The 24,428-nt window shown below is 42.8% G+C and overlaps 1 protein-coding gene across 1 annotated transcript in view; it reads right to left on the bottom strand.

Moving 5' to 3' along the window:
• SINHCAF (SIN3-HDAC complex associated factor) overlaps nucleotides 1-22,922 on the bottom strand; it is a 30,474-nt gene extending 7,552 nt beyond the window's left edge. The window contains exons 1-4 of the mRNA XM_060776779.2: nucleotides 22,755-22,922; nucleotides 3,899-4,049; nucleotides 1,836-1,935; nucleotides 1,335-1,461 (exon numbers count right to left, since the gene is read on the bottom strand). Coding sequence (XP_060632762.2) covers nucleotides 1,335-1,461; nucleotides 1,836-1,935; nucleotides 3,899-4,026 — 355 coding nt within the window. The 5' untranslated portion in view covers nucleotides 4,027-4,049; nucleotides 22,755-22,922. The remainder of the gene's footprint in view (nucleotides 1-1,334; nucleotides 1,462-1,835; nucleotides 1,936-3,898; nucleotides 4,050-22,754) is intronic.
• Between the last annotated feature and the right edge of the window lie 1,506 nt (nucleotides 22,923-24,428).

Raw genomic sequence — 24,428 nt, 5'->3', positions numbered from 1 at the left:
CCACTTGAAAAAGATCACAGAATCCCGTTGGAAGACTACACAAGGAGTGACACTTGTTCCAGGGCCATGCAACCATGCGGAGGGAAGGCAGACAAACTCGGCCAGTTTGGGACAGCCTGATTTTCCAATACTTCTTTCTCTCTCAGCTGGGGAAAACCCAGTATTTTCCATTCTATGAATTTTCCCTTCTATGTTTGTTTACAACATTTCTACCCTGCCTTTCTCCACCATAGAGGGTACTCAAGGTGGTGGACACTTAGGCAACTATTCAATGCCTTTAAAAGCAATGTACAGTTAAAATAAACATTTAAATAGAATTATAAAATACCTTGAAACATTTAAACATATAAAACAATGCATTCACTGTTAACCACGTTATCCAAAGTCATAATCTGGGCCATTCCAATAGTCATTGCACATAAATCCATATTGATCTATTTCACAAGATCTCCAAAGGCTTGATCAAAAAGCCACGTTTTAACTTTCTTATGGAAGTTCAAGAGGAAGGGGGCTGATCTAATATCCCTATGGAGGGTATTCCACAGCTGAGGGGCTACCATTGAGAAGGCCCTGTCTCTCGTCCTCATCAGTTGCACTTGCAAAGGAGGCAGGACCAAGCCCCCCCCCCCCCCAAAGACGATTTTAAGCTCTGAGATGGTACATAGGGAGAGATTAGTTTGGACAGGTAAGCTGAGCTGGAATTGTTTAAGGCTTTATAAGCTAAAGCCAGCACTTTGAATTGTGCTTGGTAGCAGACTGGGAGCCAGTGCAGCTGACATAACAGGGGGGTTGTATGCTCTATGTACGCCACTCTGTTGAGCAATCTGGCTGCTGCCCATTGGACCATCTGGAGCTTCTGAACAGTCTTCAAAGGCAAGCGCACATAGAGTGTGTTGCCGTTGTCTATTCTGGATGTAACCAGAGTGTGGACTACCATGGCCAAGTCTGACTTCCCAAGGTATTTATACTGTCATTGTGCATCACAAGGTTTTGACCACTGTCTCACCCCAAAACCCTATTCTCTCAAAAACTAGGACTGAACTTCTTTGTAGAGTGGAGCTTAGCTCATAGTATTTGGGGGAGTAGAAAGTACCCCCCAACTCTCAGTGCTGCCCTCCCCTCCCCGCTTCAAATCCATTAGAGTTTCACAGATGGAGGGCTTTGGAAAGCACCACAGATGAAAGGAATCCTCAAATGATAACCCAGCATACACTCTCTGCCCCAGAAAATCCCCAACAGTGGTTTATAGAACTCACATTCAGTTTTAGATGGAGCTGTCTCTACCAGAACAAGCAAAACAATAATTAAATGGAAAGTACATAGGATCAACATACTATGTCGCTTCAGCTCTTTCTGCAGCTTGCTTATCTGATTGCTTTTCATCCTGTTGCCAGGAAGACTTTTCATCTTCTTGGGCTTCAGTGTGGTTTTAAGACTTGGCCCAGCCCTCGCATCCACCACCTGGAAAAGACAGCAAGGGAAAAGTTCATCCCATTAATTCCCATACGGAATCATAGGCCAACACTATGCAGTTTCTCATTAAGTTAAAGCAGAGCTCAGAAAAGACACCTATATTTAGAATCCCCCAAACAACATGGTTACTGGATTCTGGAACATACTATTCCACCCCCACCACAAAATTGTAAAGAGCTGGGTGAAGGTAATTTGGAGTCTCCCTGCCGAAAGCAGAATAACACTAACAGTTTGAGTGTCAGGAAAATCTGGAGTCTGAGATTAAGTAAACCGCATGATGTTTCAGAATTAAAATATGGTTCAAGTCTGGGTTGTTAAAAAGTTAACATTCTCCCATAAGAAACCCCACAGTATGAACTTACATGATTCCAATTCTTTTTTGATCCGGCTGGCAACTTTTTCCATCTTTTCACCAGAAGCACACACGCATTGCAGATATCTCCTGAGCGGACCTCATGTAGACTGTGAAGGAAAGATCATAGTTCAGCGACTTAACTACATGAGAAACAAGCCACATAATAGAGAAAACACTACAAAGGAGGACAATTGACTTTGTCATATTTTGAAAACCCAACATGTCCTACCTAAAACATTTGGTGATTGACCTGTGGCAACTTGGTTCTGTTGAGAACTCCTCCAAACAGAATAGTTCTGAGGCAGGTATGAGGTGGAAGGAGGCTGAAGAGCACCCAACTGAAGACAGTTTGTAGCTTTGGTTTCCCTGTTTAAACGTACACTTTAAACACTTGGAAAAGTATCGCATCCACGGTCTTTGCCTTCCTGACTGTCTCTGGAGATTTTGTGCATGCACATTGAGAACCAGAAAGATCGCAGGGAGATTTTGGGAGCACTAGTCCAAAATGAAACGTCGTCATGATTTCATTTTGCTGAATGCATAAGGCTCCAACACCAACTTGCGATTATAGCAGATAGGTAAATTTATGGAGGCGTAACAAAGGTGCACATCATCCTATCCCCACTTAATTCATTTATAAACAGGAAGTCAAGGTAAAGGTTTGCCCTTGACATTAAGTCTAGTCGTGTCCGACTCTGGGGGATGGTGCTCATCTCCATTTCTAAGCTGAAGAGCCAGTGTTGCCCATAGATGCCTCCAAGGTCATGTGGCCAGCATGGCTGCATGGAGTGCCGTTACCTTCCTGCCAAAGCCTATTGATCTACTCACATTTACATGTTTTCAAACTGCTACATTGGCAGAAGTGGAGCTCATCCTGCTCCCTGGATTCAAACCGCCGACCTTTTGGTCAGCAACTCTAAGCTCCTCCGGGGAAGCCCTCCTCTTGCTCCCACCTCCGTCACAAGCACGGTTGGTGGGGATGGGAGAGAGGGCCTTCTCAGTGGTGGCCCCCTGCCTCTGGAACGTCCTTCCATGGGAAATAAGACAGGCCCCATCCCTCCCCACTTTTTGTAGAAGACTTGGTGGTTTCAACAAATCTTCGAAAGTGACCAGTGGTAGCTCAGTCCAGACACTGTCTGGACACGAACTACCCCTCTATATATTACCTTGGTCATTCTCCTAACAAGCCCCTGGAAACAGCATGCCCCCGCTTTTGTTGTTTACCTATTACAGTACTGTACCCAAATGCTGGTCCCATCTTATTTCAATTTGTATCAGTCTTGACCCAGCCTTTTTAATTGTCCTGACCCATTCCTTTCCCATGCTCTAACAAATAGACATGAAGAGCAGGCAGGATTTTTTTCTTTTAATATTGATGTGTTTGTTGTTGGGTAATTCCATGCTTATGTTGCTGTTACTGTTATTTTTTGTTCATGTTGTGACTCTGTATGTTTTGATGTTGTTGCTTGGAAACCGCCCTGAGTCCCCCCCCCCCCCCAGGGAGATAGAGCAGTATATAAATAAAGATTATTATTATTATTATTATTATTATTATTATTATTCAGCAGCTCAGCGGTTTAACCTGCTGCGCCACTAGGGGCTCCATAAACAGGAAGTTTATGGAGCCCCCAGGTCTAAATATCCTGAAGGCATCAGATCCCATTTGATCTTGGACATTAACAAGGTCAGGACTGGTTAGCACTTGGATGGGAGGCTGCCAAGGAATACTAGGTGTTGTGAGCTACATTTCAATGGCAAACCGCCTCTAAGCACTCCTTGCCTAAGAAAACCTTATAAAATGTATAGGGGACTACCAAAATTGTCTAAATTTACTCAAAAGTTGGACTGAAGAATGGTGCATAATGTCAAAAGGTCACCGAAGACACTGAAAATAGTGACAAACAGACTGGTTTTGCTTCCGGCTGCTCAGGCCAATCTGGAGTGGGGCCTAACCTGCCAGGAGTCGATGTAGAGATGAAAGTTTTCCTGAGGTTGGCCTCCCTAATGTAATGATAACTTCAGAAAAGAGCTAAACAAACAGAGAGCAACTGGAATGGCATCAGCTCTTACCCGAAGCAGCTTTGGAAATCCTTTTCATAACGCTTGCTGTCAGTGAACCGAGAACTGGAAGACTTTGCTCTGCAAATGCAGCATCCGTCTAAACTCCGATACATCTTCGGTTTGTGGAAGCCAAACATCTTTGTTCCTCTTTTCCTTTTGCCTACAAGGGAAGTAATGGAGAGGGAGGAAAAAAAGAGATCAAGCTTCAGAGGACAAACTTAAAAGGAAGCGATGAACCTCCATCCCCTCCGTAGACAGCTCTGCAAACTGATACCACATCACAGTCAAAAATCCTCAGTGGGAGCTAATAAATTATACAGTATCACAGCCCCACACTATCTTCCGTAAAGACAGGTGTCTCAGATCCGTTTCCATCTCTGTCGATCACAACTAGCAGCTGCCTCTCACTGCGTCAACAGAAATTTATTTATTTATTTTATTTAAAACATTTATACCTTGTCATTCTCGATCTCCGCAGAGGGACTCAGAATGGCTTCCCAACAGGCAACAATTTGATGCCAAACATAATATAAACATATAAAAATACATCCACAAAATTAAAATAATTATAAATATACATTAAGAACCCGCTCGCCAGATTAAAATTGCCAGAATTAAAATAGTCATCCAAAGCAGACCAAGTCCAGTCCAATAAATTTTGTCTTTCCCAGCAAACAAACTATTCTGTGAATGCTTGATCCCATAACCAGGATCTAAGCTTCTTCCAGAAGGTCAGGAGGGAGGGGGGGAGATCTAACCTCATTGGGAAGGAAGTTCCACAGCTGAGGGGCCACCATGGAGAAGGCGATGGCGGTGGGACTGAGAGAGCAAGGCCTCCCCGGATGATCTAAAGTCCTAGATTTTAAAACAAGCTTAGTTCCATCTGTTGTCATCCATTCATTCTTGGAACCAGTGTCAACATGTCTCTCATTCAAAAGCACTAAAAGTGGAAATTGGAAGAGGAGAAGTCCATCTCAGACTTCTGGTACTCCATCATTTCACCAGGATTTGGTGCTGCTTCCTCTCCTTTTCTTTATCCTCATTTGGTTGGGATGTTTTAAGCCCCCCTCTAGCAGTCCCAATCTTGCACCCAGTGGCGCAGTGGATTAAACCCTGTGCCGGCAGGACTGAAGACAGACAGGTCGCAGGTTCGAATCCGGGGAGAGGTGGATGAGCTCCCTCTATCAGCTCCAGCTCCTCATGCAGGGACATGAGAGAAGCCTCCCACAAGGATGATAAAACATCAAATCATCCGGGCGTCCCCTGGGCAACGTCCTTGCAGATGGCCAATTCTCTCACACCAGAAGCGACTTGCGGTTTCTCAGGTCGCTCCTGACACAACAACAAAAAAAACCCAGTGACTATCATCTGTTCACTAAACTGAAGGAACACCTTGTAGGAAAACACTTTCCCGATGACGACGAGGTGAAAATCAAAGTGACAAACTGACTGAAATAGATGGAGGGAAACTTCTATGACACAGATCTCAAAAACTTGTTCCACGGATGACAAAATGTACTGAATGGTGATTATGTGGAAAAATAATGTAATACCTATACTACAATCAATGTAAGTTTTATAAAAATATATTCATTTTTTTGAATTTTAAAAAAATATTATAACCTTACTTTCTGGATAACCCTCGTACAAGGTCACTCAGTTTTGGGCAAGTGCTGAAAGATGCCAGCTTGCACCAATGAGCTAGGATGTCCCAGTCTGACACTTCCTGACTTCTGACTATGATGTGTTTGTTGTTCTCACCAACCAAGTGACTTATTCTTGCTAGTTATAGACTGTTTTGCTGCACTGTATGATGCTGGACAAAGAAGAGAGAGAGAAATAGAGATATCAATTTCCAGCTTTGGAATCCAACTTTTGTAATTATAAATGAACACATTTCCTACTCTTGCTGGGTAACAGTTTACCTCGTTGCCCCAAAAAGGGATTTCGAAAAGACACAAGCGCTGTTTCGGGCAGAGGGAAACTACAATTATGACGATAATTACAGTCCTGATTAGCCAGCTACTCAACAAGAACTTGCCTCAAACTATGCACAAAAAAGGTGTGGAACCATAGTGTCGTAAAATCTGGATTAAAAAAGCAAGGAGAGGGTTTACTTTGTCACTTGTTTTCTGAGAATCTGATTGTCAGGCAGTTCTCTCTTGCTACTGTGTGGAGGTTTAACTGATTTGAACCAAAATAATGACGTATATGATTTTGCATTAAATTGTTTTAATTATTTTTCAACTTATTTATCATGTTTTCCAGTGAAATTATTTTTACACTATTTTAAACAGTTTTAATCTGCATATATTTAACTTCTAAACTTCTCCGAGATCTAACGACACAGAGGAAGGCAGAAAACCTTGACATAAATAAAGCAAATAGTTGTGACCAACAAAAGAAGGGTATTCAGGTAGTGCTAGACCAGTGGTTCTCAACCTGTGGGTCCCCAGGTGTTTTGGACTACAACTCCCAGAAATCCCAGCCAGTTTATCAGCTGTTAGGAATTTCTGGAAGTTGACGGCCAAAACATCTGGTTGAGAACCACTGTGTTAGACAGTTTATCTCTGTTCAACTTAATTTCATCACACTTTCATGTTCTGCATGATACAGAATCATAGAGTTGGAAGAGACCTTGTGGGCCATCCAGGCCGTCCCATTAACAAGAAGCACCCAACAGATTGCTATCCAGCCTCTGTTTAAAAGCCTTCAAAGAAGGAGCCTCCACCACACTCCGGGGCAGAGAGTTCCACTGCTGAACAGCTCTCCCAGTCAGGAAGTTCTTCCTCATGTTCAGATGGAATCTCCTTTCCTTTAGTTGGAAGCCATTGTTCCATGTCCTAGTCTCCAGGGCAGCAGAAAACAAAGCTTGCTCCCTCCTCCCTAAGACTTCCCCTCACATATTTATACATGGCCATCATGTCTCCGCTCAACCTTTTTTCCTGAAGGCTAAACATGACCAGCTCTTTAAGCCGCTCCTCATAGGGCTTGTTCTCCAGACCCTTGATCATTATAGACACCCTCCTCTGGACACATTCCAGCTTATCAACATCTCCCATCAATTGTGGTGCCCAGAATTGGACACAGTGTGATTCCAGGTGTGGTCTGGCCAAGGCAGAATAGAGGAGTAGCATGACATCCCTGGATCTAGACACTAGACTCCTATTTCTGCAGGTCAAAATCCCATTGGCTTTTTTAGCCGTTGCAATTTAGCAGTTCAGTGACTGAAAGGGGAGTCTTAGGGAACATTTTTTCTTGACTTGAAAGAGAAAAGGAAAGATAATACTTGATCTTTCAGCCCAATACCTTTCACAGCAGAACACAACACAGAGTAAGAAAACCAAAGCATTTGCTATGATGATGTACATAAAGACAATCTTCTTTTAAGAAAAAGGGAGTCTTCTCTGGGAAAGCTATAAAACACTGCAACTAAAAGCAAATGGACTTCAAACAGAGCAGCAATAAAAAGTTATGTTCGCCTTCCCGGAAGGCTGTTATCCTAAAACTTTTTAATATCCCAGAGAGGTTTTATAATCCTCCCTCCATTCACGACAACCCAATGTGATAGCCCACTCACATTTTATTGATGAAAAGACCACCAACACAATGGGCATTGACACACACATCTAGATTTCTTTCCAAATCTAGATGTAGCCAGTCTGGGATAATTCCAAAACCTGTTGAGATCAGATCGGTCCCCTCCCTCCTGTCCTTCAGAACTTGGCCACGAGACCCAACGTTTGGGGCAGTGCAATAAGGCAGCAATAGGAAACCTTACCATACCAACCAGATTTGATGCAAATATTTGAGACAGTATAATCAGTGGAGTTTAATGTTGAGATAACTGATTTCAATGTTTATGTATATGTATAGTCTATTTATGTCCCGGCATTGAATGTTTGCCGTTGATATGTTGTGTTCTGCCCTGAGTCCCCTTCGAGTTGAGAAAGATAAAATACAGGGTGCGGCAGCATAACTTCCTTTTTTAAAATGTGTGCCATTCAGTCAGTTGAAGACGTAGCAGAGCACAAGTGGTCTTGTTCGAGAGGCGGGAGTATAAATTTTTGTCCTGACATAGTTCAATCGCCATCATGCGTTGGAACAGTGAGGAGCGTGCTTTTGTCGTTGAGGTCTACTTTTCGTGTGGGATATTGGCGCAGCTGGCTGAGTGTCAGCTGCATTAAGATCACTCTGACCAAAAGGTCATGAGTTTGAAGCCAGCCCGTGTTGGAGTGGGTTTCCAACCAATTGTGTAGCCTGTTGTCAACCTTTGCAACCTGAAAGAGAGACAACACCATAGGACCCTGGATGGAAGTTGATGTAGATCCATCTTAATAGGATGACTGACCACTGTAGTTTTATATATAGTGTTTTTAAAGTTGTTTTTGTAATTGTGATATAAGATATTTTAATGAGTGTATATGTTTGTTATGGCTGGAAACCGGGCTGAATCCCTCAATGAGGTTGAGAAGCTCGGTATAGAAAACTGTGAAACAAATAAATAAATAAATAAAGACAGTTGCATCTGTCAAGTAGGAAAATTAGCTACCACCTTAAAGTGAGGGGAGGCTAAATTAACTAATTTATGAGGCCATAAAAAGGGCTCCAGCCAAACAGTCCAGCAAAAAAGCATGCGGGGAATGCGGAAGTACTTCATCAGTGTCGCAGATGGACGATGAAAGCGACAGCTCCCCTGGCGGCCAGAAAAGTTAAACGGCCTCTGTGTATGTCTGTATATGTTGTATGTTAAAATTGGCATTGAATGTTTGCCATATATGTGTACACTGTAATCTGCCCTGAGTCCCCTGCGGGGTGAGAAGGGCAGAATATAAAAGCTGTAAATAAATAAATAAATAAAATGCTCTGTGATTGCAACCCAGTGCGCCTTTCGGAATCGCTTTAATTTAGCCCCATTGGCCCCTGTCCCGGACCAGAAATCAATTGTGATGTGAGTCATTACATTCAGACAAACTGCAAGTGCGACAAGACGAAGAACTGGGGTCCCTGAGAACATTGAGGCACTGAGAGCTTCAATGTTGCGATCACCACGGCATTCTGCATGCAAACATGTGTCTGCCTTTGGACTTTTTGATTGTTCTGTGAGCAGAATTTTTCATGATCATCTTCATTTCCATCCTTACAAGATGGCGATTGTGCAGGAACTTTCTGAACGTGACTTCAATTCTTGGAGGAACGCATGTGAGGTTCTTCTCGAAGTCGTTTCTGAGGACGCTATTGCTTTTTTTTTTAGTGATGAAGCCAATTTTCATTTGTGTGGATCTGTCAACAAACTAAACATGCGCTACTGGGCTGACAACAATTCTCGAAAATTGCATCAAAGGCTTTTGCATTCACCTAAAATCACAGTGTGGTGTGCAATTTCCTCAGCTGGAATTATTGGTCCCTGGTGCTTTGAGGAAAATGAGGTCGCAGTGACAGTGAATTCGGACCGGTATGTAAACATGTTACAGGAAAATCTTTCCCCACGGCTAGATGGGTTGGACTTAGGGGACATTTGGTTGCAACCAGACGGTGCAACTGCACACACTTCAAGAGCATCGAAGGCTGTTTTGAGGGAACACTTCCCAGAGCGCCTCATCTCAATTAGGAGGGATCTGGAGTGGCCGGCCTGTTCTCCAGATTTGGCCCCTTGTGATTTTTTTCTATGGGGTTTTTTGAAATCCCGTGTTTATGTGAACCGTCCAAGGAGCCTACAAGATTTGAAGACCAACATCCAGGAAGAAATTGCCAACATAACGCCTGCTATGCTGGCAAGAGTCATGACAAACGCCAGAAATTGGTTTACTCAGTGTATGGAGAATGGGGGACGTCACCTACCTAATTTGATCTTCAAAACTACGTAAAACAAAACTTTAGGTATGCGCCTATATTATATAAAAAAAAATTCTGATTCATACAGTGGGTTTTATTAAGTTTTGAAAAAAGGAAGTTATGCTGCTGCACCCTGTATAAATGTTTTAAATAATAATAAAATAAATACCAAGCCTTATAATGCTTCAAACCGCAACTAGAAGAGGGAGAGACATGCTAGTCTGATAGAAGATGTCGTTCTTTGTTCTCATAACGCCAAACGACTACCTAAAAATGTGCAAAAGGATAAACAAGCAAGACATTTTCTGCTAATCTCACTGACAGTTTTGGGCTCAGGAATGTATGCGCCTCCCCTGCTGCTGTTTGGTCTACAGTAGAGGCCTCTCAGAAAATTCCTGATGGGACAAAAGCTTTCAAGAATGAAGGACTGATCTCTTGTTAAGTTTCCGCTCGAGCCCTTGAGACTTTACTAAAAAGCAAGACCCACTATGAGCAATGTAGCCTAATCTTTAGAAGGTTTGCAGTCACAAGCCCACGAGGCACTGAATTTTTCCCAGAGAATTCTGGATCTTTACTCAAACACACAGTGAAAAGTGACATTCATTCCAAGTACTGAGGAGAACCAAAAGGTTTCAACATCACCAGAAATGACAAAAAAACAAAATCCAGGAAAGTGTTGAGGAAAAAACAATAAGCTGATTTACCCCACTGGGTGAAGGTACAACTCAATCCAAGAAGAAAAAGGAAAATGATACCTTTTTAGAAGGAACATTCTGCACTTAGGTAAAATCTCCTCTTCAATCACGATATTGGGCATTTGAACCTTGACTGAAAAGTGATCCCACCAAGCATGTTTGTGCATCCATGCAATATGGGCATGGAAGATCTTTGCAATATATTAGGACTTCCTAGTATATCTCAATCTTGCAATGAGATTTGGCAACTACCATATATACTCAAGCATAAGCCAAGTTTTTCAGCCCTTATTTTAGCAGAAAAAGCCCCCTTGGTCTATACTCGAGTCAAAGTTATCTATTATTTTACTTTGTTGTTATTATTATTACTGTTATTGTTATTATTATTATTACATTTATTATTTTTCTCTATTATTATTACATCTACATTATTTTACTCTATTATTATTATTGCATCAATTATTTTACTCTATTATTATTACATCTATTATTTTGCTCTATTATTACATTTATTATTTTTCCCCAATTATTATTACATTTATTATTCTTCCCTAATTATTATTCTCACATCTATTATTTTCCTTTATTATTACATCTACTATTTTACTCCATTTATTATTGTCATTATTACATTTATTATTTTTCCTAATTATTACTATTATTACATCTATTATTTTATTATATTATTACTTTTATTATTTTCCTCTATTATTACATTTATTATTTTTCTCTGATTACTATTACTATTTCATCTATTATTTTACTCTATTTTTATTACTACATTTATTATTTTACTATATTGCTACTGTTATTATTACATTTCCATTTTTTATTCTATTATTATTATTACATCTATGATTTTACTCTATTATTATTGGAAGGATACATAAGCACGTTTACAAAGAAGAAAGTTAGAATAATGGTTGAATTAGAGTTGGACAGCCTTGTCTTAAATTACGGTTTTATGTAAATATTCAAAAACATTGAATCTACTGATACATTAATTCATATAATTTTATAGTTACCTATTTTATTTTGAAATTTACCAGTAGCTGCTGCATTTCCCACCCATGGCTTATACCTGAGTCAATATGTTTCCCAGGTTTTTTGTGACAAAATGAGGTGCCTTGGCTTATATTCGGGTCGGCTTATACTTGAGTATACATGGTTCATATTGGAAACTCTTTTGTTGTTATTGCAGCTTCAGAAGTCAGAATTCTGTTCAAACCGAGCCATGCTCCAAATCCCTTTCCATCCCTAGGTTGCAAGTAGCAGAGATCATACCCTCCAGCACAGTCAACACAGACACAGAGCTAGTTATTTCCCTGGAGCTAGATGCGCTTCAAGGACATGTATAGGATTTAAAGAGAACGGGGTGTGTGTGTGTGTCTGTGTGCAAAAGCCCAAACTGGGAGTATCTTGCTCCATGCAACGGGTGTCACTTTTACTTTTGTGGGTGGACCTGTGGATGTGAAATTGTGCATATGGCAGGGAGGGGAGCTGCATGTGTGAGAATATATAGGGCATTGGAAATCTCTCCCCGTAGCTCTGACCTCTTTCTCCGGGGAGATTTAACCCCCAGGAGCACTCAGGAGATTAAAGGCGGTCTTTGGAGGGTCCTTTCCATGGCAGCTCTAAAACACACCTTGCAAATCTATATCTAACCACCCCATTGTTAAGCCAGGCATCGTCAGAGACTTCTATGGGTCATCTGGATGTGCCTTTGCAACACATCAAAGGGGAGCAAAATGATAACCATGTCTCCCTATGAGGAACATGTTAGGGAGCCGGGTATTTTTAGTTTGGAGAGGGAGGACATGATAGCCATCTTTAAATATTTGAAAGGATGTCACAGGGAGGGGGAAAGCTTGTTCTCTGTTGATCTGCAGACTAGGACATGGAGGAATGGATTCAAATTGCAGGAAAGAATATTCCACTTAAACATTAGGAGGAATTCCCTGACGGTAAGAGCTATTCGGTAGTGGGATATGCTGCCTCGCAGGGTGGTGGAGTTTCCTTCTCTGGAGGTTTTTAAGCAGAGGCTGGATAGCCATCTGTTGGGAGTGTTTTGATGATCCTGGATTTATTTATTTATTCTGTGTCAGGAGCAACTTGAGAAACTGCAAGTCGCTTCTGGTGTGAGAGAACTGGCCGTCTGCAAGGACATTGCCCAGGGGATGCCTGGATGTTTTGATGTTTTACCATCTTTGTTGGAGGCTTCTCTCATGGGAGCTGGAGCTGACAGAGGGAGCTCATCCGCACTTTCCCCGGATAATAATAATAATAATACTTTATTTATACCCCGCTACCATCTCCCCAAGGGACTCAGTGCGGCTTACATGAGGCCGAGCCCACAATACATCAATATAAGCAATACAACCACAATACAAAGCAAAATACAAATACTAATACAAAGCAATTAAAATAAATCTCATACATAAATAGCATAAACATTGAACAATGCAACAACACACATTTAAAATCTATGGCTGGGCCAAATGTAATTAAAATTAAAAAATAATGCTGGGCATGAACAAGACAGAGGAGGTGGGGCGTTGGTGGAAACGTACAAGCAGTCCTAAATCCGTATAAGTGCTTTAGAGGACATAATGCTAACGGTTCATTATTTGAACGCCTGGATGTTTGACCATCCTGTGCGAGGTTTCTCTCATGTCTCCACATGGGGAGCAGGAGCTGACAGATGGGAGCTCACTCCGCTCCTCGGATGGCCTTTGTGGTCTCCATGATTCACTGTTCTCTTTGTGAAATGTGTTGCAATGTAAGATTTGGAAGGGATTTGCTTGGTTGGAACAGAATTCTTACCAAACTAAGTTAGCTGAAGCAGTGTAAGTCAGATTTAATTAGGGCCCTTCCACACAGCCGTATAATCCAGAACATCATGGCAGAGAATCCCACAATATCTGCTTTGAACTGGAATATATGGCAGTGTGGATTCAGATAACCCAGTTCAAAGCAGATATGGGGGGGGGGGTTGCACTAAGTTTTTCAGGCTGTATGGCCATGTTCCAGAAGCATTCTCTACTGATGTTCCACCTGCATCTATGGCAAGCATCCTCAGAGATTGTGACCGCACAACCCCTGAAGATGCCTGCCATAGATGCGGGCGAAACATCAGGAGAGAATGCTTCTGGAACATGGCCATATAGCTTGAAAAACTTACAACAACCCAGTGATTCTGGCCCTGAAAGCCTTCGATAATAGATATTGTGGGATTTCCCGTCTTGATATTCTGGGTTATATGGCTGTGTGGAAGGGTCCGTCGTCATCAACGGCCCTGCTCAGGTGTTGCAAACTCAAGCTTGTGGCTACCTTTCTAAACAACTAGCATGCATTCTGATTTGGGTAACACATCGCTGAATCTGTTTACGAACCAGAGGGATGCGACCCCCTCCCACCCTGTTTTCTTTCTGCATGAGCTCAGGGCTGGAACAACAATAGCGTGAACTTTAGTGCCTCCCTCCTCTTTGGTTGCAAGCCTGGGCATTCGCGCCTGGTGGCTGAGCTGCAACAAGGGCGGGAAGCATCTTTTTAAATAGTACAGCTGGGTGCAACTTATACCCTATTCTCATCTTTCTAATTTTTTAAAAAAAACTGTTTAAGAGTGCCATACTCAAAACAGGATTCCTCGCACATGGAGATCTCTGCTTCCTGATTCTTCCAGCCTGTTTGGAAAACTAGGTCGCCTTTTGCACGGTGGGCAGCGAGTGGGTGGTCTTTGTTCAGGGCAGGGCTTGGCTCCTGTGGTCTTTCTCTTGTTTGGAGATACACGTTTATTATCGCTTCCTTGCTTGGAAATTCTTTCCCACTGTAGTCATTTTGAACATATATTCATTCTGGGCCCCTTCCCTTTTTAAAGTCCAGATTAAAAGACAAAAAGAGTCAAAACAGGCATTTTTTTTCATGTCAGGAGCAACTTGAGAAACTGCAAGTTGCTTCTGGTGTGAGAGAATTGGCCATCCGAAAGGATGTTGCCCAGGATGTTTTACCATCCTTGTGTGAGGCTTCTCTCATGTTCCCATATGAGGAGCTGGAGCTGACAGAGGGAGCTCATCCATGCTCTCCCCAGATTTGAACCTCCGACCTGTCGGTCTTCAGTCCTGCAGGCACAAGGGTTTAACCCATTGTGCCACTGAAGGCTCCATTCAGGCAGGCATTGAAAGAACCTATTAATATTCCTACCTCTAAAGATTGATTGATTTGTTTGTTTACTTCATTTCAACCCTGCCTTTCTCTACTCCGAATGGGGACTCAAGGCGGCTTAAAAATCTGGCAAAAATTCAATGCCGCGTAGGTAAACAATAAAACACATCAAAATATAAATAATCTAAATATATAAGCAATTAAAACACATTATCAATAAATAATAATAATAATAATACTTTATTTATACCCCGCTACCATCTCCCCAAGGGACTCGGTGCGGCTTATATGAGGCCGAGCCCAAAATACAACAATACAAGCAATAACAATAACAATACAAGCAATTTAAAATAACAAAACAATAAAACAGTAACACATGCATTATCAATAGGACAACACACTTTAAAATCTATGGGTAGACTAAGATGCTAGGCTGCAGACTGAAACACACATGCAAACATATACAGGCAGGTTCGCCCTGGATTTTAGTCTGAATTTTTAAAAGCTTATCCATGTTATTTAACCTACTTTTGGAGATAGAGTTCAGGACACTGCATAACACATTATTCTTTGGATTAGATTGACCATCCCACTGATATGGAAACCATAACCAAGTATAGGACTAAGTATCCTCCCTCCAAACAACAGGTCTCTTCCCATTTCTGGCCTGCATTCATGTGTGGCATCCATAGACTCAGCATCTGGGACTGCACTCATATCTGTTTGGCATATTTATATGGCGTCAGTCAGACTTAATCCCCAAATCCATTGGCGCATGGCGACTATAGCGATGACCTAGCAAATCCACATTTAATCTCACAAAACGCTGGAGGCCTGTTGCTCTCTTTCCAACCGACCTACACTGCAGAACCGTTCTGAGGATAAAGCTGAGAAGATGAGAGCCAAGCACATTTTAAAAAGGTGAAAGTTTTCCCTGAAATTAAGTCCGACTCTGGGGGTCGGTGCTCATCTCTATTTCTCAGCCGAAGAGCCGGCGTTGTCCGTAGACACCTCCAAGGTCATGTGGCGAGCATGACTGCATGGAGTATCATTATCTTTCCACCAAGGTGGTACCTACTGATCTACGGTACTTGCAGAAGCAATACCTATTGATCTACTCACATTTACATGTTTTCAAACTGCTAGGTTAGCAGAAGCTGGGGCTAACAGCGGGAGCTCATCCCACTCCCTGGATTTGAACCGCTAACCTTTCGGTCAGCAAGTTCAGCAGCTCAGTAGTTTAACCTTCTGCACCACTGGGGAACCCCAAGCACATTACCGTAAGTCAATTGGTTGGGAAGGGGTTTTTAAAATGTGCAGAGATATAGGCTCTCCATAACACAGCTGCATTCCTAGGAGATCTGTCATTGTCTCAGATCTACAATATCTGCAGTTATGTTTCCCAATGTGACCTCTTAAAGCAGGCATACACAAACTTCGGCCCTCCAACTCCCACAATCCCTAACAGTCTACTGGCAGTTGAAGTCCAAAACACCTAGGGGGACAAAGTTTGCCTACACCTGCCTTAAAGTCTTGCAAGTAGCACAGCACTCCCAGCACAGACATTTCCATGATGTCAGAGGGCCAAATATGAATGTTTTTAGCTACTTGGATGCACAATGTCAGGGATTTGCTTGCAGAGATTTCTGGGTGTCATCGGGTTTGTCCTTCCAAATATTTTCCCGCAAATTGGGCATAAATAACTGCATTTGTGTTGCTGCCTCCTTTTCGTGTGCCTCAAAGGGCGCACTTAAACTCCAGAAATAATGCAATTTCAATAATAATAATAATAATAATAGTGTGGGTTTTTGGCACTGTATATTTCTGCCTCTTCTGTGATTGTTCATTTGTATTTTGATTCTGTAGACCACTTGTCGATGGATGTCCAGAATCAGCAGCATCCACCGCGGTCCTTTTTATCCTGGGCGTCGATTGAGCCAGTATAGATTTCATTTTGGTTTGCTTCTCCATAGTACTAATGGTTTAGGTTCTCTTGGTTCCACTCTCAGCAGGCATTTGGAAACAAAAAACACTGAAAAATCACGATCTCTCAACTGCAAAAAGCCACTTTACTTGGATCTGCACGCATCATTCGAAAATATATCACACAGTCCTAAATGCTTGGGAAGTGTTCGACTTGTGATTTTGTGATATGAAATCCAGCATATGGTTCTCGTTTGCTGTGATATACTGTGTTTTTATGTCTGTAAAATACTACCACTACTACTACTACTACTACTACTAATAATAATAATAATAATAATAGACTCTGGCACAAGCCAGTGTGATCAGCACACTGAGTGCAGTGCCTAAAGACCTTGGCTTGCACTTAAACACAATGGGCGCAGACAAAATTACCAGCTGCCAGCTGCAAAGGCCACCTTACTGAGATATGCACGCATTATTCGCTGATACATCACACAGTCCTAGACACTTGGGAAGTGTCTGACGTGTGATCCAATACAACAGCCAGCAGAGTGATCTTGTCTGTTGTGGACTCATCTTGTTGTGTTTCAAATCATCATCATCATCATCATCTGTGGCCCAGATGATTCACTGGAACTTATGTCACAAATACCACCTGCCAGCAGTAAAGAATTGGTGGGATCATAAACCCACAAAGGTTGTGGAAAATGAACATGCAAAAATACTGTGGGACTTTCGAATCCAGACTGACAAAGTTTTGGAACACAATACATCAGACGTCACCATTGTGAAAAAGAAAAAAGTCTGGATTATTGATGTCGTCATATCAGGTGACAGTTGCATTGAGGAAAAGCAACAGGAAAACAGGAGCCGCTATCAAGACCTCAAAATCGAACTGCAAAGGCTCTGGCATAAACCAGCACAGGTGGTCCCAGTGGTCATCAGCACACTGGGTGCCGTGCCAAAAGATCTCAGCCGGCATTTGGAAACAATAAACATTGACAAAATCACAATCCACCAATTGCAAAAGGCCACCTTACTTAGATCTGCGTGCATCATTTGAAAATACATCACACAGTCCTAGATGCTTGGGAAGTGTTCGACTTGTGATTTTGTGATATGAAATCCAGCATATAGATCTTGTTTGCTGTGACACACTGTGCTTTTGTGTCAGTAAAATAATAAATGGGTTGCTGTGAGTTTTCCGGGCTGTATGGCCATGTTCCAGAAGCATTCCTTCCTGACGTTTCGCCTGTATCTATGGCAGGCATTCTCCGAGGTTGTGAGGTCTGTTGGAAACTAGGCAAGTGAGGTTTATATATCTGTGGAACGTCCAGGGTGGGAGAAAGAACACTCTTCAGGAGGTCCCGGTAATGCCTTTTCTCCCCCTCTTCCTCCTCGTGGCTTTGGCCTGATGTTATTCAAATATGGCAACAGTCCCATTTTAAAAGCAAGGTTGATATCTCTTTACAGGATCGAGAAAAGCACAAAAAGGAGCTTCCAAGAGAGTGAAAGAGCCATGGACGATTTCCATGGATGAGGCTCATCACACACTATGCTGTTAAGGTGCTATGATGCCACTTGAACATTCAAACATGGCAACAATCTCAATTTGAAAGCAAGGTTGAGATTGCTTCACAAGCTCAAGAGGAGCGCAGAAAGAGGCTTCCGAGAGACTGAAAGAGCCATAGATTGTTTCCATGGATGAGGCTCATCACACAACTACACAGTTATATTTCTATGCTTCCACTTGAATTGCCAAGAAAACATCCTGATTGGGAGTTTAGCCTCACTTCCTAACGAAGACAGGAACCAAAGGTTCCCCTCCAAGCAAGGAAAAGTTTTCTGAATTTCAAGTTGCCACTGAAATACTAATAATAATCTTGTGCTAAAAAATATCTTATGCCCAAGAAGTGGTCCGGAAATTAAAGTTGCCACTGAAATAATAATAATAATAATCATGCCCAAGAAGTGGTCCCGAAAAGGAATCAGTGTGCAAACAAGGATTGTGACTGAGCGCAAGATTAAGAACCGCCCCGATTGCAAAGCTCTCCAGCCACATGCTCTCCAGAAGCCCTTTGTTTTCAAGCCAGCTTCTGCCTTCTTTTGCAGATCAAGGCTGGGATTGGGGTTTTTTTGGTGTTTTGATACCGGCGGAGTGGGAATTAATTTGCAAGGGTGTCCCAAACAACATGCCTGGGAAAAAGAAGTTGTGTTTACATGCAAAGGAGGGATCCCAATTCAAACTCAAGAGGAAAACAAGAGGCTGGCTTGCAAAGCAAGGGGAGGGGAGAGACACAGTTCTGTCTACACCAGGCATGGGCCAACTTGGGTCCTTCTTCCAGGTGTTTACGACTTCAACTCCCACCATTCCTAACAGCCTCAGGCCCTTTCCTTTTCCCCCTCAGCCGCTTAAGGAGTGGTGGGAGTTGAAGTCCAAAATACGACAGGGCAAAACAACAGGAGATAATGCTTCTATAACATGGCCACGCAGGCCAGAATACTCACAGCAACTCTATTATTATTATTATTGAAATTGCATTATTTCTACAGTGTAAGCGCACCCTTTGAGGCACATGAAAAGGAGGCAGCAGCACAAGTGCAGTTATTTATGCCCAATTTAAGGGAAATTATTTGGAGCGACAAACCCGATGACACCCAGAAATCTCTGCAAGCAAGCACCTGGCATTGTGCACCCAAATACCTGACAACATTCCTATTTGACCCTCTGACATCATGGAAATGGCTGTGCTATTTGCAAGACTTTAAGGCAGGTGTTAAGGCTGTTAGGAATTGCAGGAGTTGGAAGTCCAAAGCACTTGATGGGCCGAAGTTTGCCCACACCTGCTTTAAGGGGCTGAGGGGGGAAAGGAGGGGGCCTGAGGCTGCTAGAAATGGTGGGAGTTGAAGTCCAAAACACCTGGAGAGAGGGCCCAAGCTGGCCCATGCCTGCCCTACACAGAAGGAACTAAAAACAAACTCAAAAGGTGTTTTATTCTTAATTATTTAGACCGGGCTGCGGCACAGCTAGTTAGTAGCCAGCTGCATTAAATTACTACTGACCGAGAAGTCATGAGTTTGAAGCCAGCCCAGGTCAGAGTAAGCTCCCAACCATTAATAGTCTAGCTTGCTGTCGACCTATGCAGCCGGAAAGACAGTTGCATCTGTCAAGTAGGAAATTTAAGTACTGCTTTATGCGGGGAGGCTAATTTACGACACCATAAAACCTTCCAGCAGCGTGCGTAAGAATAAGGAAGTACTCCATCAAAGGACTCGGTGTCACAAGTGGTTGGTGAAGCGGCAGCTCCCCCCGTGGCTGGAATTGAGCACACCCTCATGAAGCCGGAATGTTATTCTGTCTATATATGTTTGTCTACAGCTGGTGGAGTTGTGGTGTCAGCTCAGGTCCTACCTCTCTAAAGACATCAGCAGGGATCCCATCAGGTCCACTATCTTTGTTATTTTTGGTTATTCTATGTTGTATATCTAAATGGCATTGAATGTTTGCCATGTATATGTGCATAGTCATCCACCCTGAGTCCTGGCCCTGAGTTCCCAGCAGGGTGAGAAGGGCGGAATAGAACTGTTGTAAATAAATAAATAAATACTCTTCAAGGTCTTACTTTTAATTACTTAATTAAGTAATTAATTAAGTAGATTCCATCTGAACATGAGGAAGAACTTCCTGACTGTGAGAGCCGTTCAGCAGTGGAACTCTCTGCCCTGGAGTGTGGTGGAAGCTCCTTCTTTGCAGGTTTTTAAACAGAGGCTGGATGGCCATCTGTTGGGAGTGCTTTGAATGCAATTTTCCTGTTTCTTAACAGGGGGTTGGACTGGATGGTCCAAGAAGTCTCTTCTAACTCTCTGATTCTATGAATTAATTACTCTTCAAGGCCCCAGCCTCCTTCTCCCACTTTCCCCCATTGATACAGCCATGGCAGCTTTTGTTGTGTATTATTTTTGGGTTTGGCCTCATGTTAGCCTCCCTGAGTCCCTTTTGGAGAGATGGTGGCGGGGTATAAATAAAGTTTATTATTATTATTATTATTACTTAGTTAAGTAATTACTAATTATTCTTCAAGATCCTAGCCTCCTCCTCTCACTTCCATTTATTATAGTTGTTGTTGTTCATTCGTTCAATCGTCTCTGACTCTTTGTGACCTCATGGACCAGCCCACGCCAGAGCTCCCTGTCGGCCGTCACCACCCCCAGCTCCTTCAAGGTCAGTCCAGTCACTTCAAGGATGCCATCCATCCATCTTGCCCTTGGTCGGCCCCTCTTCCTTTTGCCTTCCACTTTCCCCAGCATAATTGTCTTCTCTAGGCTTTGCTGTCTCCTCATGATGGGGCCAAAGTACTTCAGCTTTGTCTCTAGTATCCTTCCCTCCAGTGAGCAGTCGGATTTTATTTCCTGGAGGATGGACTGGTTGGATCTTCTCGCAGTCCAAGGCACTCTCAGCACTTTCCTCCAGCACCACAGCTCAAAAGCATCGATCTTATTATTATTATTATTAAGCATCGATATTATTATTATTACTTAATTAAGTAATTATTAATTATTCTTGAAGGCCCCAGCCTCCTCCTCCCACTTTCTCCCATTGATACAGCCATGGCAGCTTTTGTTGTGATGTAATTTTTCTGTTATTTTGTGTTTAACTTTCCTGTATTATTTTTGGCCTCATATTAGCCTCCCTGAGTTCCCTTTGGAGAGTTGGTGGCAGGGTATAAATAAAATTTATTATTATTATTACTTAATTAAGTAAGTATTAATTACTCTTCAAGGCCGCAGCCCCTCCTTTGGAGAGATGGTGGCGGGGTATACATAAAGTTTATTATTATTATTACTTAATTAATTATTAATTATTATTCAAGGCCCCAGCCTCCTCCTCCTACTTTCCCCTATTGATACAGCCATGGTAGCTTTGGTTGTGATGTGATTTTTCTGTTATTTTGTGTTTAACTTTGCTGCATTACTTTTGGCCTCCCTGAGTCCCCTGTGGAGAGATGGTGGTGGGGTATAAATAAAATTTATTATTATTATTACTATTACTTAATTAAGTAATGATTAATTACTCTTCAAGGTCCCAGCCTCCTCCTCTCACTTCCATTTATTATTATTATTACTTAATTAAGTAAGTAAGTGTTAATTACTCTTCAAGACCCCAGCCTCCCCCTCCCACTTTCCCCCATTGATACAGCCATGGCAGCTTTTGTTGTGATGTGATTTTTCTGTTATTTTGTGTTTAACTTTGCTGTATTATTTGGTGAAGTATAAATAGAGTTTATTATTATTATTACTTAATTAAGTAATGATTAATTATTTCTCAAGGCCCCAGCCTCCTTCTCCCACTTTCCCCCATTGATACAGCCATGGCAGCTTTCGTTGTGATGTGATTTTTCTGTAATTTTGTGTTTAACTTTGCTGTATTATTTGGTGAAGTATAAATAGAGTTTATTATTATTATTACTTAATTAAGTAATGATTAATTATTTCTCAAGGCCCCAGCCTCCTCCTCCCACTTTCCCCCATTGATACAGCCATGGGAGCTTTTGCTGTGATGTGATTTTTCTGTTATGTTGTGTTTAACTTTGCTGTATTATTTTTGGACTTGGGTCTCATATTAGCCTCCCCTTTGAGGAGATGGTGGCAGGGTATAAATAAAGTTTATTATTATTATTATTACTTAGTTAAGTAAGTATGAATTCCTCTCCAAGGCCCCAGCCTCCTCCTCCTCCTCCCACTTCCCCCCCTTGAGTCAGCCATGGCAGCTTCCCTTTCCCCATCTACAGGTGCCAAACAGTGGAGAGTGGAACGTTGGGACCATAATAGAACGTTGGTGGACTGAACGTTCGAAATGGGACTTCCGGGATTCCCCAAAAGCAAGGGAAGTCTTCCTTGCCTTGATTGAGGGGCAGGGCTTGGCTGCAAACAGGTAGGCAGCCTTTGAGGGTCACCTGGGTCAACAAAGAGCACTCTTTCCCTCCCTTCTGAGACCAAAGAGAGAGGAGGAAGGAAGGAAGGACTCCAGGGCCAGGCACTCTGCCTTGCCTGCCTTGCCTTCCCTCCCTCTGCAGAGACACTCCTTCCTCGTCCCCGGCCATGTGGCGCCCCCGACCTGCAACAATGCCTTCCCGCTCCAAGCCCAACTCCGGTTCAATCACGCCTCCAATCACTTTCCAACTTATCCTCACATCGTAGTTCTCTCCAAAGGAGTTTGGAGGTTTTCCCCAAACTTTTCCAACTCTTACCTCCCACAAGTCACTCTTTTGTGCAGAAAGCCTTCCTCGCCTCTCTCTCTCTCTCTTTCTGCCTCCCTCGTTTGTCTCGCTGCTGGGATGCCAAGAGCAAGCGCCGGGCTCATTGGCTTAACCGCCAGCCCCGCCTGCGCATGCGCCATTCCCACGGGCTGGCTCCTCAATGGAGCGCCTTCTCGGCGTGTTGCATGTCTCTTTAAGACGAGAGGGGGCCGGGGGAGCGACGGGAGGCAGAGGATGAGGGGGCGTGGTTGCTGTGACGTAAGGGGTGACGTCACAAAAATAGAATGGGTTACATTCTTGAATGAGAATGGAATTCAAAGTGAGTTTTCCGGGCTGTTTGGCTATGCTCCAGAAGCATTCTCTCCTGATGTTTCGCCCACATCTATGGCAGGCATCCCCAGAGGTTGTGAGGTTTGTTGGAAATTAGGCAAGAGAGGGTTATATCTCTCTGGAATGTCCCAAAATGGGAGAAAAAAAAGTATTGCCTGCTTGAAGCAAGTGTGAATGTTGCAATTGGACATCTTCATTAGCATTTAATCGCCTTGCAGCTTCAAAGCCTGGCTGCTTCCTTCCTGGGGGAGTCCCACCTTGATTAGCATTTAATCGCCTTGCAGCTTCAAAGCCTGGCTGCTTCCTGCCTGGGGGAATCCCACCTTGATTAGTATTTAATCACCTTGCAGCTTCAAAGCCTGGCTGCATCCTTCCTGGGAGAATCCCACATTGATTAGCATTTAATCGCCTTGCAGCTTCAAAGCCTGGCTGCTTCTTGCCTGGGGGAATCCCACCTTGATCAGCATTTAATCGCCTTGCAGGTTCAAAGCCTGGCTGCTTCCTGCCTGGGGGAATCCCACATTGATTAGCATTTAATTGCCTTGCAGCTTCAAAGCCTGGTTGCTTCCTGCCGGGATGAACCCCACCTTGATTAGTATTTAATCACCTTGCAGCTTCAAAGCCTGGCTGCTTCCTGCCTGGGGGAATCCCACCTTGATTAGTATTTAATCACCTTGCAGCTTCAAAGCCTGGCTGCATCCTTCCTGGGGGGATCCCACTTTGATTAGCATTTAATTGCCTTGCAGCTTCAAAGCCTGGTTGCTTCCTGCCTGGGGGAATCCCACCTTGATTAGTATTTAATCGCCTTGCAGATTCAAAGCCTGGCTGCTTCCTGCCTGGGGGAAATCACATCTTGATTAGCATTTAATCACTTTGCAGTTTCAAAGCCTGGCTGCTTCCTTCCTGTGGGAATCCCACCTTGATTAGCATTTAATCACCGTGCAGCTTTGTCAGTTTGGATTCAAAAGTCCCACAGAATGTTGTGTGTATTTTTAATATATATGTGTGTGTGTGCGTGCGTGTGTGTGTGTTGTATGTTATTAATATACAGTGCAAGAGCACCCATTGAGGCACACGAAAAGGAGGCAGCAGCACAAGTGCAGTTATTTATGCCCAGTCTGGACTAACATGAGACCCAAGATGGTTCACAATACAGTGTAAAACAAAATACCACTCCAAAATAAATGATTCTATAGAATCATCAAAATTGTAGTTGGAAGTGTCTTTATTGATCACTGAGTCCAGCCATCTGCTCAATGCAGGGTTTCCAGGTGAAGTAGCTCTGTATCCTGTTTTTGATGATATCCAGAAAACTGCACCTTCATTCTAGGCAGT

Source organism: Anolis sagrei, chromosome 5, assembly GCF_037176765.1.
Source record: "Anolis sagrei isolate rAnoSag1 chromosome 5, rAnoSag1.mat, whole genome shotgun sequence".
In the NCBI taxonomy this organism is placed as follows: Eukaryota; Metazoa; Chordata; class Lepidosauria; order Squamata; family Dactyloidae; genus Anolis; species Anolis sagrei.
Note: the sequence above shows the minus strand (reverse complement) of the source record. Positions and strands in the feature narration are given on the sequence as shown.